Source organism: Rana temporaria, chromosome 2 (assembly GCF_905171775.1).
Source record: "Rana temporaria chromosome 2, aRanTem1.1, whole genome shotgun sequence".
Classification (NCBI taxonomy): domain Eukaryota; kingdom Metazoa; phylum Chordata; class Amphibia; order Anura; family Ranidae; genus Rana; species Rana temporaria.
Genome location: NC_053490.1, coordinates 134058744 through 134084667, shown reverse-complemented (window position 1 = coordinate 134084667; position 25924 = coordinate 134058744). Strand labels below are relative to the sequence as shown.

Here is a 25924-nt window from a genome sequence, read left to right as displayed (position 1 = left end):
ATTACCTCGATCAGACGGGTGTCTGTCTGTTCTGGCGGCCTTGTCTTGCAAGGCTCCCTGCTTGGTCATCCGTAAGGATGAGGTGGTGCTGCGGCCGCAGCCGTTTTTTCTCCCTAAGGTCGTTTCGGCTTTTCACTTGGATGTGGACATTGTTCTTCCATCCTTATGTCCTCAGCCGAAGAACCCGAAGGAGGCCACTTTACTTTTTTTGGATGTGGTTCGGGCCCTTAGAGTTTACTTGTCGGCGACAGCTCCGTTCCGAAAATCGGACTCGCTGTTCGTGTCTGTGTCCGGTCCCAGTAAGGGCCTGGCAGTCTCGTCGGCCACCATTTCCAGGTGGATCCGACAGGTTGTGCTTCAGGCCTATGCCCTGAAGGGCGGGCGCCCCCCTTTCGGGTCATGGCGCATTCGACCAGGGCGATCGGGGCCTCTTGGGCTTTCCGACACCAAGCCTCTGTGTTACAGGTGTGTAAGGCTGCGACCTGGTCGTCGGTCCACGCTTTTTCAAAGTTTTACATGGTGGATGTGAGTGCATCTTCTGATGCCTCCTTCGGCCGCAGGGTGTTGCAGGCGGCAGTTTACGGTTGGAGTTCCTCCGTTGAGTAACTCCAGTTTTTGTTTGGGGTGTAACCTGTTTTTGCTGTGTTATTTTTCCCACCCCTCGAATTTTTTGACACTGCTTGGGGACGTCCCTAAGGTCAATGAAGGCTGTGTCCGTCTATGAACGAAAGAGAAAAAAGGATTTTTGTACTCACCGTAAAATCCATTTCTCTGAGTTCATAGACGGACACAGCACCCACCCCTCCTTTGTTTGTACTGCTTGTTACGAACTGAGGCTGCTAAAGCAGGGTGTGGGTTATGCCTGGGGGAAGCCACGCCCCCTGGGAGGAGCGGCATGAAGGAAAGTTTTTAACACCTTAAGTGCTGTAGAATTCTGCCTAAATCTCCTGGTAGGAAGAAGCATAACCCTAAGGTCAATGAAGGCTGTGTCCGTCTATGAACTCAGAGAAATGGATTTTACGGTGAGTACAAAAATCCTTTTTTTACAACTTTCTCATTATCTGGGCCTGATTCTTGATAACAGCGCAAGCAAAAAGTCTTCCTACCAGTGAACAAACTACTTTCTCCGAATTCACGCAGCGTGGTGATCGGTGGTGTGTCAATCTGGAGGAGGATGCTCACCCAGGACCAACAAGTATACCAATCAATTACCAATAGGGATGACACTCGGTGCCTCCTGATCAGTGCCACCTATCAGTGCCCATCAGTGAAGGAGAAAACTTCCTTATTTACAAAGTTTTTGAACAGAAACAAATAAACTTTTTTTTTTTTTTTCAAAAAATGTTGGCATTTTTATTTATTTTTAGTTGTAGCGCAAAAAATAAAATCCCAGTGGCGATCAAATGCCCCCAAAGGAAAGCTCTATTTGAAAATTGGTCTGGGCAGGAAAATGCCCATTATTGAAGTAGTTAGTTTAAGGTGAAGGAATTTTGACTCTTCTAATCCTGTGTTACTCTGCATTTTTAGTGGAATATATGCTGATCTGGTTGTTGGTTCTACCTGTCTTACTAAATTGATTTCTATAACATAATGGGCTAAAGTTGGAGGTACTTTGGAGAACCTGGCTGTTTTTAAGGCCTAGTACACACTGGGTTTGCCCAGCTATCCTGAACCTAGCTTTGATAGGTTCCCACTCCGTTTGGATCGAGCAGAAGTTGCAAGCCCCTCCACCACCCCCTTTGCCTGAGCGTTCTGAGACAGATTACAGGTCCCAATAGGCTGGGTGACCATTCACAGGGCACAGTGTGGCTCACTCATGTTCATTGGGAGACCAGCTGTCATGTCGCAAGGAGCCAGGCAGCTTCCCACAGTAAACCTACTGGTGACGGAAAACCTGAAGACTAGCAAAGAATCTGCCTGGGTTAGGACTGTGCTGGATCCCTGGACAAGAAAGTGTGCTTTTTGTTAAGTCAGTCGTTACAGTATTTGTATTTCTGGGGAGCTGCATCATCATTTATTGCACAAAGTTTGTGTTTTTTTTTTTTTTTTTTTTGTCTTGTGCTCGATCTCCCTGATCATCAGGAGCTGCAGGGCCAATTACATTTCTTATCCTCATTTCACCTCTGGATTTATTTGGGGACTTGATGAACTTACCTATTGATACATTGATCACCTGTTTGGCTTGGCACACAAAGTACTGTGCGTTGCTTTTGTTATAGTGTGTTTCTTCACACTGCACCCTATAATGTAGTAGTACTGGAGTGTCAGGTACTCATCATCTTTGTTGGTAGCGATGAATAGAGAATTGAGAAATATTTTCCAATTCTCTCAATCTATTTTTTTGACCTTCTAGTGCCAACATTGCCTGCACCATCATTCCCTCAGTTTAGAACCAGAATAGGTTTATATTATGTTGCTATTTTGTAGGGTCACTTTTTTTTATATACCTGTTCAATTTGTGTTTAAAGCGGTAGTTCACCCTCACTGACATGATTTTACCATCGAGACAGGCATTGTAGCGCGAGCTACAGTATGCCTGTCCCGATTTTTTTAACCCCGGACTCACAGTGTAATCGTACATTATAGATTTCGGCTCCCGCGGGGAATGGGCGTGCCTATGGAGAGGGAGGATGATTGACGGCCGGCCCTGGCACGTCACTCTCCCCGAAGACAGCCGGAGTAGGTCTCGGCTCTTCACGGCGCCTGCGCGCAGGCGCCGTGAAGAGCCAAGCCTATTTCGGCTATTTCCGGAGAAGCGTGACGCGCCAGAGCCGGCCGTCAATCATCCTCTGTCTCCATAGGCACGCCCATTCCCCGAGGGGAGTCGGTATCTTCGATGTACGAGTAAACGGTGAGTACGGGGAAAAAAAAATCGGGACAGGCATACTGTAGCTCGCGCTACAATGCCTGATTTTATGGTAGAACAAAACATTTTTTTTTTTTTTGGGTGTATAGGGTGAACCCCCGCTTTAAGCACTGTTAAAGCTGAACTAAAGTCTCCATTCTTGCCTGTCCAGTGGACTGGTACCAGCATTTTCTGAGTGTTGTCTGCAGGCCTCTTCATTGGCCGGCATGACATCATTCCTGCACATGTGCAGAAGGCTGTCATCCTGGTATTTGGAGCCTGGCACTATAAGTTGAGATACGCATGTGCAGCTTAGTTTACAGTGCCTGAGGAGACGACAAACAGGCAATTTGGAGGCATTTTATTGCAGAAGAGACCAGTCTCCTCTGCAATAACAGCCTACCCAATGGCGTGTTTTTTTTTGTTTTTTTTTTAACAGCAATTAATATTTACTGTAGCGATTTGCTTTTTTGTACTATAAAGGACTAATTTTAGTTTTTTCGTTTTTTTTAACCCCATTATGTTACTGGCCGATTAATCGATTATGAAAATTGTAATCGATTAATTTCATAATCGATTAGTTGTCGATTAATCAATTAGTTATTACTGCCCTACTTTAAATACATACAAAAATGAAAACCAAATATATTCCTGCAGGAATAACATTTGGCTGGCTCTAAAACATTATCCCTTCATAGGGCATTTGTGGGCAGGGCATCCACTCCACGTACTCAAATTATCCCAGAGAAGTATCTGTCCTGTATCCAAATCTCTATACAGTACACTACCAAGACAGTCAAATTGGACTCTTTGGTAGGTTTGTAGTTCTGGTCCTTGTCATTAATAATCAACCATGCTTTGTGGCGGTGTGTGTATATACCACCTCTGTTTTACTGTGGGGGTGTGGGAAATGTTGATGGTAGGGATGCTCCAGGTGGCGGAGGGACGTATAATTCTGGCAGGGGCCATGAACGCTGTGCCATCACCTGAAATAGATGGGTACCGGACGGCAACCAGAGGCATCTCCCCATTGGAGACCTGTGTGAAACCATATCATTTAGTGGAAGCATGGAGGTGGAAAAACAAATACCAAGGCATACTCCTGTTGTTCTGCCACATTTAACACCCTTTCTAGATTAGATATGTGCTTTGATTCCAAGGGTTTTTGGTATCCAATACATTCCGCTGGCTATCTCGGACCACGCCCCCCTGCTTCTCACCATTGATATGGAGAAATCGGAGGGGTTTGTTTTATGGCGGCTGAGCCCCCTGTGGCACTAGGAGTGTTTCGAGAGGTCCACGGCTGCCTCCATAAATAATTTTTGGCTGGAACATAGAGGTGAATCTCTGATAGGGGTTACTTGGGATGCCACACTCAAAAGCTCTATATCTGGAGTTATTAAACAGTTCCAAAGAAAAAGATCCGCTGCTCCAGGTGTATGATAACCTGAGGTGGAATGTCTCGTAGAGTGCCAGCCCCGGCCCGCCTCGGTGGGAAACTTGTAAGAAAAGAAATGGCTGCACATCCAAGAATTCCGATTTGCCCTTTATTGTTCAAAGTGATAACACCAAAGACACCAACACGAGGTCACAGTTCCACTCATACAGGAAATGGAAGGTCCAGGAGTTGGAACAAATTGTCACGGAAGCTGAAGTTGAATACATTAAAAACCCTAATTCAGGGGCGTGGCCTGACGCAGCATGGAGTAGGACGTGTGGTCTCTAAGCTCCATCCAGTGCTCCTGTAAACAATCCTGTGCTGAATATTCTGCAAATCAAGAAGACTACCTATATAGGGTCCCCCTGCATACCCTACCTAATCTTCCTAGCTACTCAGAAAAGCGGCGGCCCGAGCGGAGCCGCGATTCACCTCCGCGGCGGCCGCATCTAGGAAATTTTGCAGCTTCGGCCTGCACACGGAGGTCCGCGGCCATCTTGGTCCCCCCGATCCTGGAGCCTGCGCTGGGCCCTGTTCTTCCCTCGGGACCGAAGTCCTGCCTCACACCTTGCCTGATCTCCTCAGACTCCCAGCTCCGGATCCAGTGCTGGGCTCCGTCCTTGTATCGGGCCTGGAGTCCTTCCTCACGCCCTGCCTGGCTTCCTTGGACATCCGGCTATCCAGAGCGGCGACCCTCTGCAACGGCAGCGACACACGGCCTTTCTGGTGCTCCTGATCCCCGAACCAGCCTGAAGACCCTCTTCCCGCCCTGTCTAACCCACTCTGGTTGGCTCCGACTTCTGCTCCTCACACCCGCTACCATGCCCCCCCCCCCCCCCCAAAAAGAGTCAAAAATCCACTGCGGCGAAGCTCGCACAGTACCGCCGGAATGATGGCGAGGAGGCTAAAGACGATGGCGGCGGTGAGAAATCGGGAGGAGAACGCGGGCAGGGGACACAGACAAACTGTTGGGGCACTCGGCAGGGGGTACCCACTGTCTTCCCTGTTATTTGCCCTCGCTATAGAACCTGAGGGCAGATAAGGACGTCAAGGGATGCAGGATCAATGCACTGGAGGAAAAAACATCCCTCTGCTAGATAAAAGGGGCATTTCATTAGCATAGAAGCAGAGGGGTCCCTGATTATTGCTCTAAGTAGGATCTCTAGGTTGAGGGGGTATTCAGGATTTTAAGTGAACTGGGATAAATCCATTTTCCCCTTTAGCTCAGAGTATACTCATAGGATGCACCCGGATGTCACCACTGCAGGATGGACTGATGTCCCACTATCGCTTTTGGTATTTGGGGGTTGAGATTCAGATACCACTGACCACCTTACATATCTAATGATCTGTCTCCCTTGCTGTTGCGCCTAAGGGAGAGTTTACAGACATGGAATAAGCTGTCTCTCAGCCTCCTGGGATTAATTAACATGTTTAAATTGATTCATCTCCCAAGATTTCTCTACCTGTTTTGGCATGACCCAATTTATTATCCCTAAGAAAATGTTCACAGAAATGAATAAGATACTCCTCTTCTTTGGGCCCTAAACCAGCAAGCGTGTTCTTGGATACATTTAGCCAGATTCAGATAGAGCCGCCTATCTTTAGGTCGGAGTAGCGCATCCCATTTACACTACTCCGACGTAAGATAGTGAGGCAAGTACTGTATTCACAAAGCACTTGCCTCCTAAGTTACGTCGGCGTAGCGCAAATGGCCCGGCGTAACCCCGCCTAATTCAAAATAGGCAGGTAGGGGGCGTGTTGTATGGTAATGAATTCACAATTCATTACCATACATGTCAATGAAGCGCCGATCGTACGGCGCATGCTCAGTATCACGTCGCAAATACTCCTTGCTTTCGATGTGAACGTAACCTACGCCCAGCCCTATTCTGAATCTGCTTACGTTAACGACGTGAAATTCGACGGCTGTCCTGACGTCCATACTTAACATTGGCTGTGCCATCTTTTTGGTGGTTTATCTTAACGCCTGAAAACGCCTTATGTAAACGGCGTATCTTACTGCGACGGGCGTGCGTACGTTCGTGAATAGACGTGGCGTATATTGCTCATTTGCATATTCTCACCGTACATGCCCCTAGCGGCCAGCGTAAATATGAAGCTAAGATACGACGGCGTAGGAGACTTACGCCGGTCGTATCTTAGCAACAGGGAAGCGTATCTCAATTTGAGCATACGCTTAAAGATACGATGGCAGGGATTCGGACTTACGACGGCGTATCTACTGATACGCCGTCGGAAGTCTTTGTGAATCTAGCTAATTGTTTTTACCGGTACGAGTGCGTGGTCTGGCATTACCAAACGTGCAATGTTATTTAGCGTCCCAGTTAACGCATGTCCATTGGTGGGGTTTTCCAAATTGGACATGGCTCGGTAGCCACTCGGCAGCCCAGGTCCACTCATATGAGGCTCTGATTAATGTATTATATAGAAATGGTCCATATCCTGATCAAGGAGCAGGCATCTTGAAACTTTCCTATAGAATATTCCGTATGTGTAACGCTAGAGTAGGGGGCACCAGTCTAACAACCTCCCCGAATGCCCCTTTATGGCACAACCCTCAGCTCAGCGAAATCTACAAGATCCCAGATGGAGCTTGTTGGGCAAACTATGGAGTCAAATATGCCCATAAACTGTTTAGGGACAGGCCCTTTAGATCTTTCACAGACTTAAAGCGGTTGTATACCCGCGATAATTTTTTATTTTTTTTTCCCACCTGAAAGGCAAAAGCCATAATGAGCTATTATGCACCGCATATTAGCTCATTATGAAATATTTACCTCGGAACGAGGTGAAGAGCACTTACCTGGTCCACGCCGAGCGAGATGTCATCTTACTTCGGCGTGTCTTCCGGGTATCGCTGCTCCATCGCTGTGATTGGCTGAAGAGGCGATGTCGTCACTCCCGCGCATGCGCGCAGAAGACTTCAATCCAGCAAGGTCCGGCGGCTGCCGGCCCTTTAGCCGAGGATCCCTGATGCGCATGCGCCGCTGCAATCAGCAGCGCATTGCGAGCGGAATATCTCCTAAACCGTACAGGTTTAGGAGATATTCTTTATACCTACAGGTAAGCCTTATTATAGGCTTACCTGTAGGTAAAAGTTTAAAAAACGCCCATACAACCACTTTAATGACCGAATAAAAGATCCCAAATGCGTTCTTCTACCAATACCTTCATGCAGCAACTGCACAGTTTGGTAGGGGGGAGGTGGCGCTGCTAGAGGATGCCCTAAGAAGTTTGAGAAAGTTTGGGTGGGTTGGATAAAATATGTATCAAGAGACAGAGGTGTAATAGCAGACGAATAGTTCTAGCGGGAATGAGATGGCTATGCACATACCGCAGATGAGACTTCGCAGACATACGTTTTGATGTTTCATTGAACATATGGTGTGACACGTAAGGAACACAAACTACAGGGTTATGACTGATTGTTGTTAATGTTCCATGTGAATAAGCACTGAGTAATGTAATTGTACACCATTTTGTGAAAATCTGAATAAAAGTTACTCTTTAAAAAAAAAAAAAGTGTTCTCATGCAAGAAAGACCCTTTACACTTTATACCTTATATTCTAGGACTCCGCTGCACTATGCCGCTGCTAATGGCAGCTACCAGTGCACAATGACTCTGGTGAATGCTGGCGCTAGTATTAATGTGGCAGACTATAGAGGCTGCACTCCCCTACATTATGCTGCTGCTTCAGATACCTACAGGAGGTGAGTACCTGTTTTCTATAACTTGTTTAATAGCTTGTTTACCTGAATGGTTAAAGTGTGTCTCAGACTGTTGGGACCTTTACTTTGTATTTTGCTGGGCACCACACTTTTGCATGATTGCTGCACAGCTGGTCTTTTTGAAAAAAAGTGTCTGTCTCTGCTCATACCTATGAAAAGACAAGCCACTATTCATCTGCTGCTTAAGAATTCTTAGTAACAACGTAGTAGAAGGGCATGTCTGAACAGCCCGTTTAGGTTTGTATTGATTCAGGCAGACCCTCACACTTCGCCTAGGCGGCGACTCCTCTCTCACTAGACGGCCTCTCCCTGCCAGCGATCGTCGCTTTATTAGAAGTTAGCAGCTATGCTTTTTGTAGCTGCTGACTTTTAAATAACCTAAAAAACGGGTGGAACTCTTCTTTTAATACTAGTGACAGACTAGGTCTGCAGCAACTGATATGTGCGCCCACGCATGCTTCAGGTCACACCCTCGATCTCATCTTCAAACAGGAGATGGATATCAACATAACGGAGAATAGGCCCTTACCTTGGACAGATCATCATGCAATCGAATTCAAAATAACTACTAACATCATCTTAAAAAAAAACGCCAAACCCGTTAACAACACACTGGACAAGATCCCAGAAGAAACTCCATTCGGAACTCTTCAAAACTACACTATTAAACAAAATAAAATCAATAGAACAACATCAAACAGCAGTAGAAAGACTTAAAGGGGTTGTAAAGGAAAACATTTTTCATAATAAGCATCCTTTACCTGCAGACATTTCTCTTTTCACTTCCTCATTGTTCGTTTTTGCTCAGAAGTTGCTCTATTTCTTCTCTGTTCTGTTCACTTCCTGCTTGTCTGATTTTACTGACCACTGTGATGGGAGGCGTTACTGTGGTGGTCAGTAACGTGCTCGCCCCCTCCTGGGAACTAAATCTGTGCGGCAGGACGCTCTCTACGTGTTAGAGACTTCAAGGAGGTGTGAATTACTGGGCGTGCCGCAATTCATACTGGGAAATGTAGTTCTTACAAACCAGGAAGTAAATGAGAGAACAGAAACTAGAACGCCGGAGGTGATATAGATGAAGGAATTTAATAGGTAATTACTAGTTTTTTAACAGAATCATTACACTATTCTGTCTGTCTACCTTGCAGACATTAATTTTAGGCAAATTTTTTTTTCCTTTAGTGACCCTTTAATTCCATCAACAAAGCACTACTGCAATAAACAAATCGTGAAAAAAGGAAATTATATGCACCCTTCTTCCACCCACTGCGCCAATCTATATGAAAACCCCCAAAAAAGCAGCTACTTAAAAAATGTGAATAGTATGTAAAAAATTCTGAATGATCAATTTAGTAGCGCTATGTGCAAAAATTATTTTGAACAATCCTAAATAAATGTGAAAATAAATCTGTGGCAAAATATACACATACTAAACCATAATAGTATATGTGAGAAGTGAAAAATAACAGCATATAAATAATAAAATGTTCCAAGGAAAAAAACGTTCAGTGAAAAAAAGGATGAATTAACAAGCCAAGTCCATAAGTGATTAAATTCCAAAGTGATTAAACTTAGTGTCCAAAAAAAAAATCTTCTTAAACAATCAAGCAACACTGCTCTGCAAAATCCCCAACTGCAGTGCGGACATGACCAGGAGGGGGAGACAGGACAGCAGGATCAACCGTTTTTGTTTTTTTTCAGAATACAGAAAACCAGTCCAGTAGTGACTGAGTATGAACCGCATGTAATACAGAATTTACTGAGCGTTTTTTTATTGATTTTTGTTTAACCACTTAAGGACCCCTTCACGCCGATATACATTGGCAGAATGGCACGGCTGGGCACATGAACGTATATGTACGTTGTCCTTTAAGCCCGGTCACGAGCGCACGCCCGCGACCCGGTCCGAAGCTCCGTGATCGCGGGACTCGCGGACCCGATCGCCGATGGAGTCCCGCGATCGTTCCCCGGAGCTGAAGAACGGGGAGAGCCGTGTGTAAACACGGCTTCCCCGTTCTTTACTGTTGCGGCGTCATCGGTCGTGTGATCCCTTTTATAGGGGGTCACAATCGATGACTTTACACCTACAGCCACACCCCCCTACAGTTGTAAACACACTTGAGGTCACGCATAACCCCACCAGCGCCCCCTTGTGGTTAACTCCCAAACTGCAATTGTCATTTTCACAATAAACAATGCATTTTTTGCTGTGAAAATGACAGTGGTCCCAAAAATGTGTCAAAATTGTCCGAAGTGTCTGCCATAATGGCGCAGTGATGAAAAAAATCGCTGATCGCAGCCATTAGTAGTAAAAAAACAAAAAAATTATTAAAATGCAATAAAACTATCCCCTATTTTGTAAACGCTATAAATTTTGCGCAAACCAACCGATAAACGCTTATTGCGATTTTTTTTTTTTAACAAAAATAGGTAGAATATGTTTCGGCCTAAACTGAGGAAAAAAAATGTTTTTTATATATTTTTGGGGGATATTTATTATAGCAAAAAGAAAAAAAATATTGCATTTTTTTCAAAATTGTCGCTCTATTTTTGTTTATAGCGCAAAAAATAAAAACCGCAGAGGTGATCAAATACCACCAAAAGAAAGCTCTATTTGTGGGAAAAAAAGAACACCAGTTTTGTTTGGGAGCCACGACGCACGACCGCGCAATTGTCAGTTAAAGCGACACACTGCCGAATCGCAAAAAGGGCCAAGGTCCTTTAGCTGCATTTTGGTCCGGGTCTTAAGTGGTTAATGACACTAGCAGTGTTTATTTTTCTGAGTCCCCTGTTAACCATTTACCTAGTGATCTGGCCAGTAAGTCTATTTTTCAGACCAAGCTGTCCAGCAATTGTGACAGTTAAACCACCATTTTCACATGCTCTGTTTTACTTCATCTTTGTAAAACCTTTATCCCAAAAAGAAAAAAATATTGCTGTAATGGCTTAACCACTTGACAACTGCCCCATGGTAAAAATACCTTTATTTGCCTGACATTAAATCCCAGGGTTATGGCCGCATTTAAAGGTAAATTAAAAACTTGGAGTCTTTTTGACCCTAGATCTCTCAATAAAGAGGACCTGTCATCCTCCTTTCTATTACAAGGGATGTTTCCTTGTAATTGGAATACAAGTGATCAAAAAATAAAATTAAGAAAAAAAAAAGTAAAGCGCCCCATCCCTCCGTGGTTGCGCAGAGAGCATAAACACAGGCATATGTAAGCTCTGTTCAAACCACACAACTGAAGTATTGCCACGAGCGTTGGAGCAAGAGCAATAATTCTAGCACCAGACCTCTGAAACTAAAGAACTAACCAGTAGAAAAAAGTGCCGCCTATGGAGATTTTTAAAGCGGAGCTCCACCCAAAAGTGGAACTTCCGCTTAATCCACTTCTTGCCCCCTTACATGCCATGTAATTTTGGGGGGGGCTTCAGGAGGAGTGGGACATCCTGTCCCACTTCCTCCTTCAGCCCAGGGGCCGCTAAGGCGATACGTTCATATCGCCTTTTGGCGGCCCCTCCCTGTAGGCGATCGCCTGGGACACGTGACAGGTCCCAGGCGATCGCCTGTCCAATCGGAATAGTGCATAGCCACTCGCGCATGCGCAGTGAGTGTCCGGCCGTTTAGCCGAAAGCTGTCACGGCCGGGTGCCCACAGTAACGATCAGGACGCCGGCTGGAGGGGGGGGGGAGGGGAGAGGAGCGGGGGTTCCGGCCGGCTCGTCGCTGAACCGTGGAGCAGGTGAGTGCATGTTTATTAAAAGCCAGCAGCTACACTTTTTGTAGCTGCTGACTTTTAATAAACATTAAAAGTGCCTGGAACTCCCCTTTTTAAGTACCGTAGTTTGTCACCATTCCACAAGCTTGTGCAACTTTAAAGCATGACATCATGATGGGTATCTATTTACTCGGCGTTACATTATCTTTCACAATTATACAAAAAAATTGGTTAAATATTGTGTTTTTTGTTTTAAATTAATTTAAAGTGTGTTTTTTCGAGAAAAATTGCATTTGAAAGACCGCTGCACAAATACTGTGTGACATACAATATTGCAACAATTGCCATTTTATTTTCTATGGTCTTTGCTAAAAAAAATCAATCTATAATATTTGGGGGTTCATTTTTCTATCAAATACGGATTTAAACTTTTAAACGAAAAGTTCCAGAAAAGGCCTGGTTTTGAAGTGGTTAATAAAGGTTAGTTGCAGTGGCTTCAGGTTATGTTGCCTGTTAGATTTAGATGGACTTTACCCAGGTGGCTAACACTACTCTGTCCACTGATTGACATTGCTGCTGTCCAATGGTGGCTACGTTGCTTCTCCACAAATACAGTGGAGTGAATGTAGCCACCCTAATACAAGACGTGCGTTATTGGCCAGTTACCAAATGAAAATAAAGAAATTAAAGGTTTCCTCATTGCTGAAAAGCTTTTTCCTACCCTGTATTTTTTTTTGGTGTTTACTGTGTGTGTGTGTGTGTGTGTTTGTTTTTCATCTTGGAACTCTCTAGCTTGTCACTTTTTTGTTTTTGTAGGGTTTCCAATACGGGTTCTAAGGCTTCAACCCAGACAGAACAGTCCAGGTAACATTTATCTCTTTTACACTATATTTAGCATTACATTGTTTAGAGGGGCGAGTCCAGGAGAGTGGAGAATATTTGTGTGCTGTATCATTTATGGTCTGAAGCACTTGTGTTCTCTAGCAAACTCTAATGCCTAGGCATCACAGGTCATTCTTGAATCGGCAACATCCCTTGCAAAAGATTAGGGTTGTCTATACCCTTGCCCATTCACTCTCTGCTCAACCCCATCTTTTCCCTTCTATTTTCCACTTAGGGCCCTTTCACACGGGCGGATCAGTAATGAGCTGACAGGGCGGTCCCCGCACACTGTGCAGGGACCGCCCTGTCTTTCCTCCGCTCTCCCCTATGGGGGATTGGATGAACACGGACCGTATGTCCGTGTTCATCCGATCCGATCTGGCAGACGGAAGAAAAATAGGATTTTCTTCCGTCCGCAAATGCTGATCTTTGCGGAGGCAGACAATTACGGGTGTCAGCGGATGGTCATCCGCTGACACCTGTAATCACATAGGGACCAATGTATGTCCCATTTTCATCCGCAACGGACGGATGAAAATACGGACATACGGTCCGCACGTGTTAAAGGGCCCTTACAGTATTGTTCTTCTTGCACATTGCTGCCTGAAAATGCTCCATTTTCAGGAACACTGATCTAAATGGTGCCCATTGTTTTTTTGCAATCAGTCTGTACAAGCAAACGTGTAAACAAGTGCTGCATAATGATAAGTCAAAAACCCCAACAAAAAACAGAAATCCGAGGTGCCATCTTCTGCTGCCTCCACATATAGGGCGGGAAGGCATTCCTTTCTATCTAGATTGGCCATGCAGGGCTTGGTTCACTGATCAAGTTCAGCTGGTCGCAGACACAACTTGACATCTTCCAATCTGCCTGGATCCTATATCTTTATATTTTCCACTCTGCTTAGTCATTTGCTTTAATCGGTTCCCAACCGTCTCACATCTATTTACGTGGGCAGAATGGCTCCCCTGCGCGATACCCCGTACAAGGTTTCCTTTAAGAGCCGCCAGAGGGCGCACGAACGTCGGCATGGGGATTTGTGTGTGTAAATACACAAATCCCTGTGCTGTCAAAGGAGAGGAAACATGACATTTTTTCCTAGTAAGTAGGAACAGCCATATGTCGTCTCTCCTACTCAGTCCAATCCCCATACAGTTGGAACACACATTTAACCCCTTGATCACCCCCTAGTGCAGGGATATGCAATTAGCGGACCTCCAGCTGTTGCTATGCCTCATGGGACTTGTAGTTATGCAAGACTCTGACAGCCACAAGCATGACACCCAAAGGTAGAGGCATGATGGGAATTGTAGTTTAGCAACATCTGGAGGTCCGCTAATTGCATATCCATGCCCTAGTGTTAACCCCTGCCCTACCAGTGACATTAACATAGTAAGCAGTGCATTTTTATAGCACTGATCGCTGTATAAATGTCAATGGTCCCAAAAATGTGTCAAGTGTCTGATCTGTTCGTCGCAATACTGCTAAAAATCGCAGATCACCGCCATTACTAGTAAAAAAAATAAAAATGCCATAAATCTTTCCCATTTATAGATGCTATAACTTTTGCACAAACCAATCAATCGCTTATTGCGTTTTTATTTATTTTTTATACAAAAAATATGTAGAATATATATTGGCCTAAACTGATGAAATTTCGTTTTTTTTTTTAATAACATTTTTGGGGATATTTATTTTATTATAGTAAAAGTTAAAAAAAAAAAAAATTCCCCCAAAAATGTACGCTTTTTTTGTTTTATAGCCCAAAAAATAAAAACCACAGAGGTGATAAATTGGCACCAAAAGAAAGCTCTATTTGTGGGGGGGATGCAAATTTAGTTTGGGTACAGCATTGCATGACCACGCAATTACCAGTTAAAGCGACACAGTGCCAAATTGTAAAAAGTGCTTTGGTCAGGAAGGGGTTAAAACCTTCCAGGGCTGAAGTGGTCAATAAGTTGACTGAGAGCCATAGTGCTGAAGGGCTAGGCCTTGCCTTGTTCACAGCTGTTATTTTAATGCTTACTGTGTGTGTGTACTTTGCTTATTGTAAGTCTCTTGGGGTTCCTCCCCACAAGTTTTCACTTGCCCACAATCTGGCCTTCCTTCAAAGGAGCATGGATCGTCGACTGGCCCTTAGTATGGTTAAGGGCTGGGTCTCTGGCATGGCCCATCTTTTTCAGCATCCTTTGGGCTCCCTTTGGCATTGTCCGGTATACCTCTTTCGACTTTAGTGCAGGTGGCCCCTTTTTGGTAAATATCTCTATAGTCCGTTGAGTGTCTGGGCTTGTGGCTCTTTCCTGTAGCCAACCCTTCTGGTATAGTATTAGGACAAATGTGGTTCTTCATCCTGGGCTGTATTTTTGCCAACATAGTGTTGGCCTTTAATCTCAATAATGATATATTGTCTTACCTTCTTTTTGTCCACATCCCCCCTCAGCCAAGTGCTGTGACTCTCCATTTCTCTCATGGTCAGAGCCGTTGGTTACTCTATCAGCCAACTGCATTATTCAAGGGGTCTCAATCGATGTTCATCGGAGAGTCTGCCTTGTCTTCTACTATTTCCTGTTGGATTTCTGGAATGGTGATCCAGACCTACGCTCTTTCGAGCCACTGGCTTGGTTCCCAATTACTGCACATTCTACTGCAATTACTGCACATTCCTCCAGAGCGCCTAGTATATCCCGGGCTATTCATCATTCTGCTTTTGTTCAGGTTTGCCAGGCAGCTGCTTGATCACCAGTCCACACCTGTCTCAGATTGTTTTTAAAGTGAACGTAGCTGCCTCAGCAGATGGCAGCTTTGGCTAAAAGGTTTTGAAGGCAGCAGCTTGTGTTCCGCCTGGGGTAGGTAACCCCTTTGTAGGTAACCCCTTTGTTCCTGTCTTTCTGTAACTGCTTTGGAATGTACTGCAGAAGGTGGGTTTTGTCACCACCAGAGCATCGCCCCTTAGGCGTGCTTTTAGTTTTAAGTTGCACCTAGCATGCTGATTTTAGAAGGCGGCAGCATCAAACCCATCCACCAACTCATTAGGCCTCATGCACACTGGATGTTATTAAAAGCTGTATGAGGTTTTTTTCAGCGCTTTTACAGTAGCATTTTTTAGGTTTTGTTTTTTGTAAATTCTTTATTTAAGAAGGAAGAACATGCGGAAATACAGAGACTCCTCTGAAGTACATTACAGTGATTTAGGCGTTCCCCACAATTCCATACATATATCACGCTGCATATAATAGAAATCTGCTAACCAGGGGGACTCGCCGTGCTTTTCCAGGGAGCAGGAATCCTCCGCATCCCTCGTGGCCATTTTTGCGGCCTACAACCCTTGCATTCTTTCTGAGTTTTGGTAGGCCCTCTATTCCTGTATTATGATCAGGCCTCATAAGGCTACCTGTTTTATGAGCTGAAAGGCTCCTCTGCTCTCGTTTCTTCCTCCAAAGGGTAAGTTCACCTTTTACAAAAAAATCTGGAGGTGAACTCACACAAGACCCCCCCTCCATTTCGCTGACTTGGAGCACAGCAATCTTCCGTTCTGAGCCCTGCTATACCCGTGTCATGGGTCTGGGGCTCATAAAATCCCTGCAGCTAAATCTCCAAAGAGTACCCCGTCAGTTGCGTTTAGGAGCATTCTAACTGAACGGCACCGTCAAATGGCCCTCGCTGACCAATCGAAACCCACATACTGCGTCTTGTCAGCGGGGAAGAAGTGTGAAAGCTGAGGGGGATTTCTAAGCCCTGGACTGGATGACACGATTATAGCAGGGCTCAGAACGGGAGATCGCCGCACTCCAGGTCAGCAGGACTGGGGGCGGGGGAGTTGGGTGTCCTGTGTAAGTTCACTGTACAGATTCTGTAAAGGTGAACTTACACTTTTTAAACTGGCCTTGACATTGGGCGACATCTTTTACTCGCCTACTACTGGAAAAAGATTGTTTTGCCCCAGTTTCTAGTTGTAGCCCCTCTTAATGTGTTTCCCTTTCACATGCTGTCTGTAGGTACTTGCCTGCCCATCTTGCAATACATTTTTATTTTAATTATATGACTACTCTACTGACTCGCCCAGAAAATTTCAACATATCTTAATTCTCTGATATTCACCAGTTGGGCATTTTCCAGCCTCTGGGTTGGTTTCCCCTTTTCTCATGGAATACAAAGATCACTCCTCCATCAATCCTTCATAAAAGGAGGTAGTTCTCACCTAGTGTGGTGATGGGGGAACTCCATCCTAGAACTTGTTCTCATTTCTCATGCTGCAACTGCTTCTGTTTGGGATCGCAAAACACTCAACCCTGGTAACCCGGTAGCTCTTGGTTAAGCCGTGTATCTTTTGAAAACCTTGGCTTTGTACTACTTGTGCAATCCATTTTGCAAGAAGTTGCACTTATTGTGATTTGCAATTTTCTGTGCCTTCTCAGGTGCCCATGCCCACACAGAGCCCTCCTTTGTGTTCAAAGAGGTTATTGCCCCAAAAGGAACCTTCTTGTCTGTTATCACTAACACCCATAGGTCTGCCTTGGCTTCCCCTGTATTTTCTGGTTTACTCCTCCTTTTCTTATGCTTCATGGTGATAAAGCATCCGGAAGCCAAACATTGCTTCCCTGGGGCTCTTTATCATCTTCTGAAAATTGGGTTCTTGGGTTCCTTACGGCATCTTGCATCAGTTCTTCTTCTGCCTATTTTTCTGTTCATGTTTTCTAAATAGTTTTTTAATAGTTGGCTTTGCTGATCCGTGCTGCTGTTAACTGTTTAATTGGGTCTGTTGATGCTTCTTGTTCTTCTTGCGGACCTGGTTCTGCATTTTTGTTTGGCTGTTTTTGTTTCCCATCCCTCGATTTGTTGTTTTAAAGACATCCAACGGTCTAAGCATTAGTTCTTGCATCCTGTACGATTAGACCCCTTTCACACTGGGTTGCTTTGCAGGCGCTGCAAAGCGACCTGAAACAGCTGCTGCTGTCTCTCCAGTGTGAAAGTCCAGAGGGCTTTCACACTGAAGCGGTGCACTAGCAGGACGGTAAAAAAAATAGGCACCGCGGCTATCAGGGCTGTGGAGTCGGAGTCGAGGAGTCGGGGGAAATTTTGGGTACCTGGAGTCTGGGTCGGCAAACAATGCACCGACTCCGACTCCTACTAAATTTAGATTGGAATAAAAAAAAAAAAAGGCAAGTTTAAATGTCCCAATTCACAAAAAGTTATAATTAATGACTTCTCTACTGTAAGATTAAAGACCAATGCATGCAGTGCCTCACGTAACCGCAAAACGAACACGTTAAGTGACCGTGAAGAAGCATGCTTTTCATGTGCTTCACTATATGGCACGCAACGCACAATTAGGAGCTGCAATACTTTTACTTTCCATAGTGTTGTGTTCTGCTTTTACAGGGAACGCAGCGTCCATGTGTAACCTAGCCTCTCACTGATAAGGGATTAAATAAATATGTTTTTTGCAGGACTAGAGAGTGAGACACTTGTATAAGTGAAGGGAATGGAGGGACAATAGTTCAAGACTGAAGCTGTAAACCATTGGAAAAACTGCTGTCATTTAGCTAAGGCTATAAAAACTTGTAAACTCCGATTGTTAGCTTAAACTTTAAACATGACTATGGGATTCTCCTAGGAAAATCATGTTTTAGAATAAAAAAAACTTTGTTTTCATTGTGTTTGTCTTTTGCTTAAACTGTGCAATACAGTAGACTATTGGCTTCCCAGCCAGTAGTCCTGTGGTAGGTTGCGTTTCTTTCCCTCAAGGAATGTATAAAATACATTCGCATATTAATACAGAGGAGTCGGAGTCGGGGAGTCTGAGTCGGAAGTACATAAAACCGAGGAGTCGGAATCGGAACATTTATCTACCGACTCCACAGCCCTGGCGGCTATACTGTCGGCAAAGCGCCTCTGCAGAGGCGCTTTGCAGAGGCGCTTTGCAGTGGTTTTGACTCTTTCTCGGCCGCTAGCGGGGGGTAAAAGCGATCCGCTAGCGGCCAAATAGAGCAGCGAAATTTATCGCAAAGCGCTGCTAAAAAGAGCGGCGCTTTACTGCCTCCCCCGCCCCAGTGTGAAAGGGGCCTTTAAGATGACAGGAATTTTAATGTACCTGTAAATTTCATACTTTGGTATACAGATGTCTCCCCCTCTTCCTCTGATATCCTCTTTACTGCTGGGTGGCAGACGGTTACCTGCAAAACTTTTGCTAGCGTCCAGTCACCTGGTAACTCATGGTTACGTTAAAATTTCATTTTAACTGGCGTGACAAAACATTTTAACTGGCGTGTGTTGTGGATCTTTTGCGTAAGCTTGGATTTCTGCATTACTGGATGAGGTTGGAAATATCATATCTACTCGAATTAGGAATTGATTGTGTATCTGGAATGAACAAAAGTATAAGCCATGTGTTATGTTCTGAACGATTTGTGCTTTTTTTTTTTTCCTCCTTCAGATCAATGGAATCTAAGTCTGTCACAAGAAAGGAGTCGGAGGAAGAAGATGAAAAAGCTTCACTGGAAAAGGAGGCTTTCATGTAGGTGTTTGCTTAATTAAAGTGGTTCTAAATTGTAAACATTTTGTTTAGGTACCAGTATGCCCCCCTCCCCCCCCCCCCCATTCTTATATTTAGCTCTCTCTTGATACAGCATTGTGCGCCCGTCTGTAGTGGCTCTTTCTTCTCCCTGTTCTTACAGGCTTGGCTGAGAGCAGTGGGAGGCATTAGCAGAGGGGCTGAGCTGCACTTTCTGTAGGTGCAGGAGCCAGCATGGTTTGGGATCAAGCTTGTAGGTGTGTGTGTCACTATAGGAAGCCACTCTATGGTGGCACACCGAGAAGAGTAGGAGCATCAGCGGGGGACCCGATTTTATACATGCCTGCTCTGTGAAATGGAATTGTACAGAGCAGCCCCGATATACTCTTGTTTATTAAAATATAGAGTTTGCGATCCCTTTAACTCCTTCCCGTCTGCTCTATAGCCGAATGAAGGCTAAAGCGTTGACCTACATTGCCAGGAGGCCGTCATATGACATCCTCGCATGCCCCCTGTGTGGCGCGCGGTGCGCTTTGTGTGATTAGAGTCGATGAGACTCGGGTGATCGGAGAAAGGGGACGATCCTGGCACCTAACCACGTGATCAGCTGTCAGCCAATGTCAGCTGGTCACGTGATTTAAACCGAAGATCGGTAATCGTTTGTTTTCTTCTCGCGCTGACCTCGTGAGGAGAAAAAAAAGCCCATCACCGGCTTCTGTGAAAGGCACTTTGGTCCCGAAGAGGAAGGTGTCACCTGCCAGTGCCCTTCAGTGCCACCTGTCAGTGCAGCCTATTGGTGCCCATCAATGCAGCCTCATTAGCATACATCAAAGAAGGAAAAAAATTACCTGTTTGCAAAATGTTATAACAAAATATAAAAGATTTTTTTTTTTTTTAAGTTCTGCCAGGAGTGTAAATAACAGATGAAAGGATATATAGATAATTTGATACATGAACCAAGTATCTAATAGACAAACTGTACACGATCTAGAAGTGTGATCAGGTATTGACTCTAGATGAAGGGGGAAGGGTAGTGGAGGTGGATAGGGTTGGTGACAATACAAGGAATTTGAGGAGTACCAGCGTAACAATCAATCGTATAAATAAGTTTGGTCAGCAGTACTAACAGAGAAGGGGGGGGGGGGGGAAGCACATCATATTGGCACTGTACATTTTGGATGCGTTAACCAAGTTGATCACCTAGACGTTTTTTTATACATGCATTTTTTTTTTTCTAGCTACCAATCTCTCCATCTTGCACTAAAGATTAAGGTCTGCTATTGTGCTGAAGATGAAGGGGGTGCTGATGTTTTCCATAGTCTAGTGATAATTTTGCTGTAAGCAGGTGTATTGTTGTGGGGACTTGTGTAATTGCAGAGCTCAAGTAGAATATTTGTCTCCATAGTGGATGCACAATGGTACCTACCTACACTTCCACAATTTGTCCAACAAGTAGTGGAGTTCCCCAGATAGATTTTTGAGAGGCGGTAGGGTGTTGGGTACTACTGTGTAGGGTTTTTAGGTGAGATTCCCAATGGTTGGAGCAGTGTGAAGCTACATAAGTAAGTCTAAAGGCGCTTTTCCACATTTCAGGAGTGACAATAATATTTAGTTCTTCTACCCATTTCTTGAAGGAAGTCACTTGGGAGTAAGGAAGATTATCACTTAGAGCTGTATATATTGTGGAAATGCCATGCTTGGGGTAGTTGGGATGAGTGTAGAATTGATGTAGCGGTTCAGGGATTGTAACCACTGAGGAAAGTTTAGCAGCTTTAATGAAGTGGGTGATCCTCAAATATGTGTAGGTATCTGATTCTGGAAGGCAAAATTTGTCTTAAAGATCTTTTGAAGGTTTTCAAAGATTGGTTGGAAGTGAGGTCTAATAGGGTATGGATCCCGTGTGTCTTCCAGTGTTGGATTCTACGGTTTGTCAATAGACCAGATGGCGCTTTAAGAGGGATCAGGAGAGTATGGGGAGGGTGGACTAATGATGTATCATAAGTAACCCTTTTCCAGGCTAGTAGTGATATCTTAATAGATGGTGAGGTAGTCATCATAGGAAGGGGGGAGCCAGCAGAGGTGAGCAAGAGAGTATCTATGAGGTTGATATGTAGGTAGGATGAGAACTCCATAGCTGGCCAAATGTTTTTAGGGGTTGGGTGCCACCAGTAGTAAATCTGGTCCAAGATCGAGGCATAATACTAAGTGCGAATGTGGTTCAGAAATATTTTAACATATGTGTACTTGTTTATGGTTGGTAAGTGTTCTGAAGCCACATTATTGGTTGTAATGGTATTGACCATAACCTTTTTCCTGATAAGCTCTCTAGCTAGCTAAATCCTGGTTGAACACAATTGACTATAGTAATTACTGTTTGATAGTATTTCTGTAATGAATTTTCAATTTCTTCCAGTGCCTTAGAATACCTGCTGGACAACAATGCCGACCCTTCGCTTCGTGATAAACAGGGATATGCTGCTGTTCATTATGCAGCTGCTTTTGGCAACAGACAAAACTTGGAACTAGTGAGTGTCTACTATTTCTGTTGATCGCCCAATGCTAGTCATCCTTGTATTTATGGTATACAACTCCACTTTGTATTCCTAATGGAAAATGTCTGTCTGTGTACTTTAGCTCCTAGAGATGTCATTTAACTGCCTGGATGATGTGGAAAGCACTGTACCAGTTAGCCCTTTGCACTTAGCTGTAAGTATGATATTTCTCTTTTGACTATTATTACCCGTTGACGGTTCCTAATAATACTGATCAGCTGAGTTACATTTTTAGGGCATGCAGTGTATTTTGCACAGTAGCTCATGTAAAATAGTTCATTGCTAAAGAATGGCTTGTGTTTTTATTTTTTATTTATTTTTAATACTGCTATGCTCTGATGGTAAGGAATGGTATTATTTATTTTTTCTAAACAAGTGTTTTTGTGTGCTGAAGTGTAATGAGTTCTATAAAGAGCTGCACCTATATATCACCCAAATACCATTTGCATTTCTGGTTACTAGGCAAGAAATGAAATGCTGAAAATGTATCAATATACAATCAGACAGTGAATTGAATAGTCTATAAGGTTCACTATGGAAATAATTCCATGTGCCAATAGCAATAAAAATGCATATTGAAATAAAGGTGCTGTCATTGGGGAGTGGAATTGGGCTGCAGCATTGGGAACACCCCTAAAAATGTGTGGAATATGTTCCCAAAGGTGAACATCTCCATAAAAAAAAAAAAATAACTTTTGAGTACAACAGCACATGCCGGCGTAGGTACGCTCACTTTTGCGGTGCACAAAATTGCTGCCATTGTCACACTTGATTCTCCTTCGTCTCAATTAAAACTTTTTTTTTTAACCTTAGATTGATGCTCATTTTGTCAAGGGGAATCGGGTAGTTTTTTTAAAAACGAAGCAGTACTTAACGTTTTAGAGAGCGATCTTCTCCGCAGCTTCCGGGTATGGTCTTCGGGACTGGCCGTTCCTATTTGATTGACAGTCTTCCGACAGTCGCATACATCGCGTCACGAGTAGCCAAAAGAAGCCGAACGTTGGTGCGGCTCTATACGGCGCCTGCGCACCGACGTTCGGCTACTTTCGGAAAATCGTGACGTGATAGATGCGACCTGTCGGAAGACTGTCAATCAAGTAGGAACGCCCAGTCCCGCAGCCCATACCAGGAAGCGGCGGAGAAGATCGCTCTCTAAAACGGTAAGTACTGCTTCGTTTTTAAAAAAACTACCCGATTCCCCTTGACAAAATGAGCATGAATCTAATGTTAAAAATTTACATTTCCGGGTGAACCTCCACTTTAAGTTTTTTTGGGTACTAAGAGGCCAGCTAAAAGACATTTCCCATTCGCAAATCAGTTGGGTCAACCCTAAAAAGATTTTTGCCAAGCTCTATCCAATGGGAAACAGTTTTTTTTTAAAAAGTGATCTGTTCGGTAGTAAACTCTGCCATCTCAGTCTTAAACCTTTTACTGTACCCATTGAAGATGGTAATTCATTCAACCATTCATTTAAAGATTCTGCTGACAGTTATACTGACAGGATACTCTTAGGCCCTGTACACATGATCAGTCCAAACTGATGAAAACGGACTGAAGTTGTTTCATCAGTCCAAATCTACCGTGTGTATGGCCCATCAGACTTTTGTCCTTCAGACCAAAGTTTTCAAACTTGCTTTAAAATCGGATTGATGACCGATCGGTCAAAACCGATGGTTAGTACGCAAAAGCATCGGTTCAAAACCTGCGCATGCTCAGAATCAAGTCGACACATGCTTGGAAGCATTGAACGTTTTTTTTAGCACGTCGTTGTGTTTTATGTCATTGCGTTGGACTCGATCGGATTTTGAACTGATGGTGTGTAGGCACATCAGACTTCAGCCTTCAGTCAGTTTTCATCAGTTTGGACTGATCGTGTGTACAAGGCCTTAAAGGCTCTGTTTACTGTCACAGGCTCAGCTATTTCACACTCAAGCCTTCGTGGTTCTAAAGGCTGAAGGTTTTTTTAACCTTCATGCATTCTATGCTTTGAGGTAAAAAAAAAACACACCTGTGTGCAGATCCCCTTCTCCCAACCCCACTAATACTTGCCTAAACCCAATCTCTATCCAGCGATGTGCAGCAGCTGCTCTCCCGACTCTTTCCCTCCTCATTGGCTCTGACACCGCAGCGGGAGCCATTGACAAAAAACGCCCTTTTTCATGGACCATGGCATCTCCCTTGTATGATTTCTTCTTCCGCTGATGGCTAGCGTGTCAGTTAGACATGTCTCTTGAGATGGTGACTCTTATAAGGAAGCCGTGCCTTGTTTGTCACAAGGACAATGTAGTTGCATCCAAGACCCTCCTTTCTTCCTAAGGTGGTTTCAGACTTCCACATCAACAGAAACTGTTGGCCCTACGACTAACCATTTTGAAATTATTTCAGAGAGACATTGAGAAGTGTTCTCTGGCTACCATATGTAATGGGTACCTTGAGCTCTTTACTTTATAGGCAGGACTGTTTGAATTGTTTTGTTTTGACAATATTACATTTTTTTTTTTTGTTTTGTAGTATAATTTTAAAGTGTCTGTAAACCTAGTTATACCACTTTTACCTACAGGTAAGCCTATAATAAGGCTTACTTGTAGGTACCGGGAATATCTCTTAAACTTGCACAGTTTAGGAGCTATCACATAGGTTAAAAAAAGTCCATCTAGTTCAACCAAGAAAAAAAAACAAAAGAAAATACAATCCCATGTACACAATCCTTCACCCACAGTTGATCTAGAAGAAGGCGAAAATGTTCACTGAAAATTATCGCTGTATACGCTTGCACCAATGTCATCTGTGCATGCGCACTGAAGAAACGGCCCGCTCAAGCCGTTTCTTCAGGGCCTGTGCCATCATTGCGGCTCCAGCAAATAACTCCTGGAGACATGTCGCCAGTCACAGCAGTGTACCCGCGACAGCCTCAATCTAAGGTAAGTAGCTTATTATGCCTTTCTCTTGCAGTTTGTTTTTTTTTTTTGTTCACAACCACATTATTTCTTCCATGTATTCATGTTAACTATTACACTTTGACTTATGCAGTTGTTGCACTTGAAATCTTTTTAACTTCATTAATTTCATATCTACAGGCCTACTATGGTCACTATGATGCCCTGAAAACTCTAGCAGAAACGCTGGTGAACCTGGATGTACGTGACCACAAAGGCCGCACTGCTCTTTACCTCGCCACAGAAAGGGGATTCACAGAGTGTGTGGAGGTTCTGATGAGCCATGGGGCCTCTCCACTCATCAAGGACCGCAAAAAAAAGTGGACACCATTGCATGTAGCAGGTTAGGGCCTCAAATTGTTTTATATCCTGTAATGTAAAAATGAAAGTAGTGATTATCTTCCTTAGTCTGGAAGTCAGAACATGTTCAAGTTTATTGGTAAATTTATATTTTCTTTTCCCCCCTGAATGATTAGCTGCCTCTGGAAACACTGATGTTCTGCACCTGCTGATTGATAGCAGTGAGAGACTGGACATTACTGATGTAACAGATGCACATGGCCAGTAAGTTTTTTTTTCTCTAGTAGACTGCCTGGTCTGGCCACAGAAGGGGGGTGGGGAAGCTCTTGGCTAATGATTCTGATTAAAAAATGTCACCCATTACCATTTGCTGTAAACCAGTACATCTGCAACCTGGTCCTCTGTTAGATGGCCCTTAGTGACCTTCGTGGCCCTTTGGTTTATCCCACTAGTTTACATTTTTGGAAGGGCAGATTTTGACTTCCAAGCATTAGCTGATGTAAACTATGATAGGCGATCTGAGGAGAAGTTTGAGCTGGTACCTATCAAAACTAGGTACCACCCCCCCATTAAAAAATTGAGAGAGCGAGAGAGACCTTTTTTTTTTTTTCTGGGGACAATCAATCAGTGATTTGGATCTACGTTTATATGTAAGAAGCCATTCTGCTCTATTTTTTTTAAACATTAACAAACTTTTGAAAGTTTATTTATGCATCTGAGCCCTTGATTCAATATTTGTGGAAATAATTTTATGCAGAAGGCATTTCAGGTAGAGGTTGTATTTTTTGTTTGGACTAGGGAGATCTTTGGGGTATGTGTTGGATGTTGTGGGGATGCAGGAAAGCTATATACCCTACATGTTGTCCAAAAAATAAATAACTTCTCTCATTTTGGAAGGTGGTAAATACACTTCACCTTTAATGTAGTTGTGTGTTAGTGGTATGTTGACCATTCCAATTTGACTGATCTTTACTTTTTATTAGATCT

At 43.9% G+C, this 25924-nt stretch overlaps 1 protein-coding gene across 4 annotated transcripts in view; it reads left to right on the top strand.

The window, feature by feature from the left end:
- Nucleotides 1-25924, top strand: part of ANKRD52 (ankyrin repeat domain 52) — a 97175-nt gene that overhangs the window by 48389 nt on the left and 22862 nt on the right. For all 4 annotated transcript variants that reach the window (XM_040341123.1, XM_040341122.1, XM_040341121.1 and 1 more), the window contains exons 14-20: nucleotides 7879-8019; nucleotides 12572-12619; nucleotides 19072-19152; nucleotides 21563-21674; nucleotides 21784-21855; nucleotides 24779-24980; nucleotides 25114-25201. In XM_040341123.1, coding sequence (XP_040197057.1) covers nucleotides 7879-8019; nucleotides 12572-12619; nucleotides 19072-19152; nucleotides 21563-21674; nucleotides 21784-21855; nucleotides 24779-24980; nucleotides 25114-25201 — 744 coding nt within the window. The remainder of the gene's footprint in view (nucleotides 1-7878; nucleotides 8020-12571; nucleotides 12620-19071; nucleotides 19153-21562; nucleotides 21675-21783; nucleotides 21856-24778; nucleotides 24981-25113; nucleotides 25202-25924) is intronic.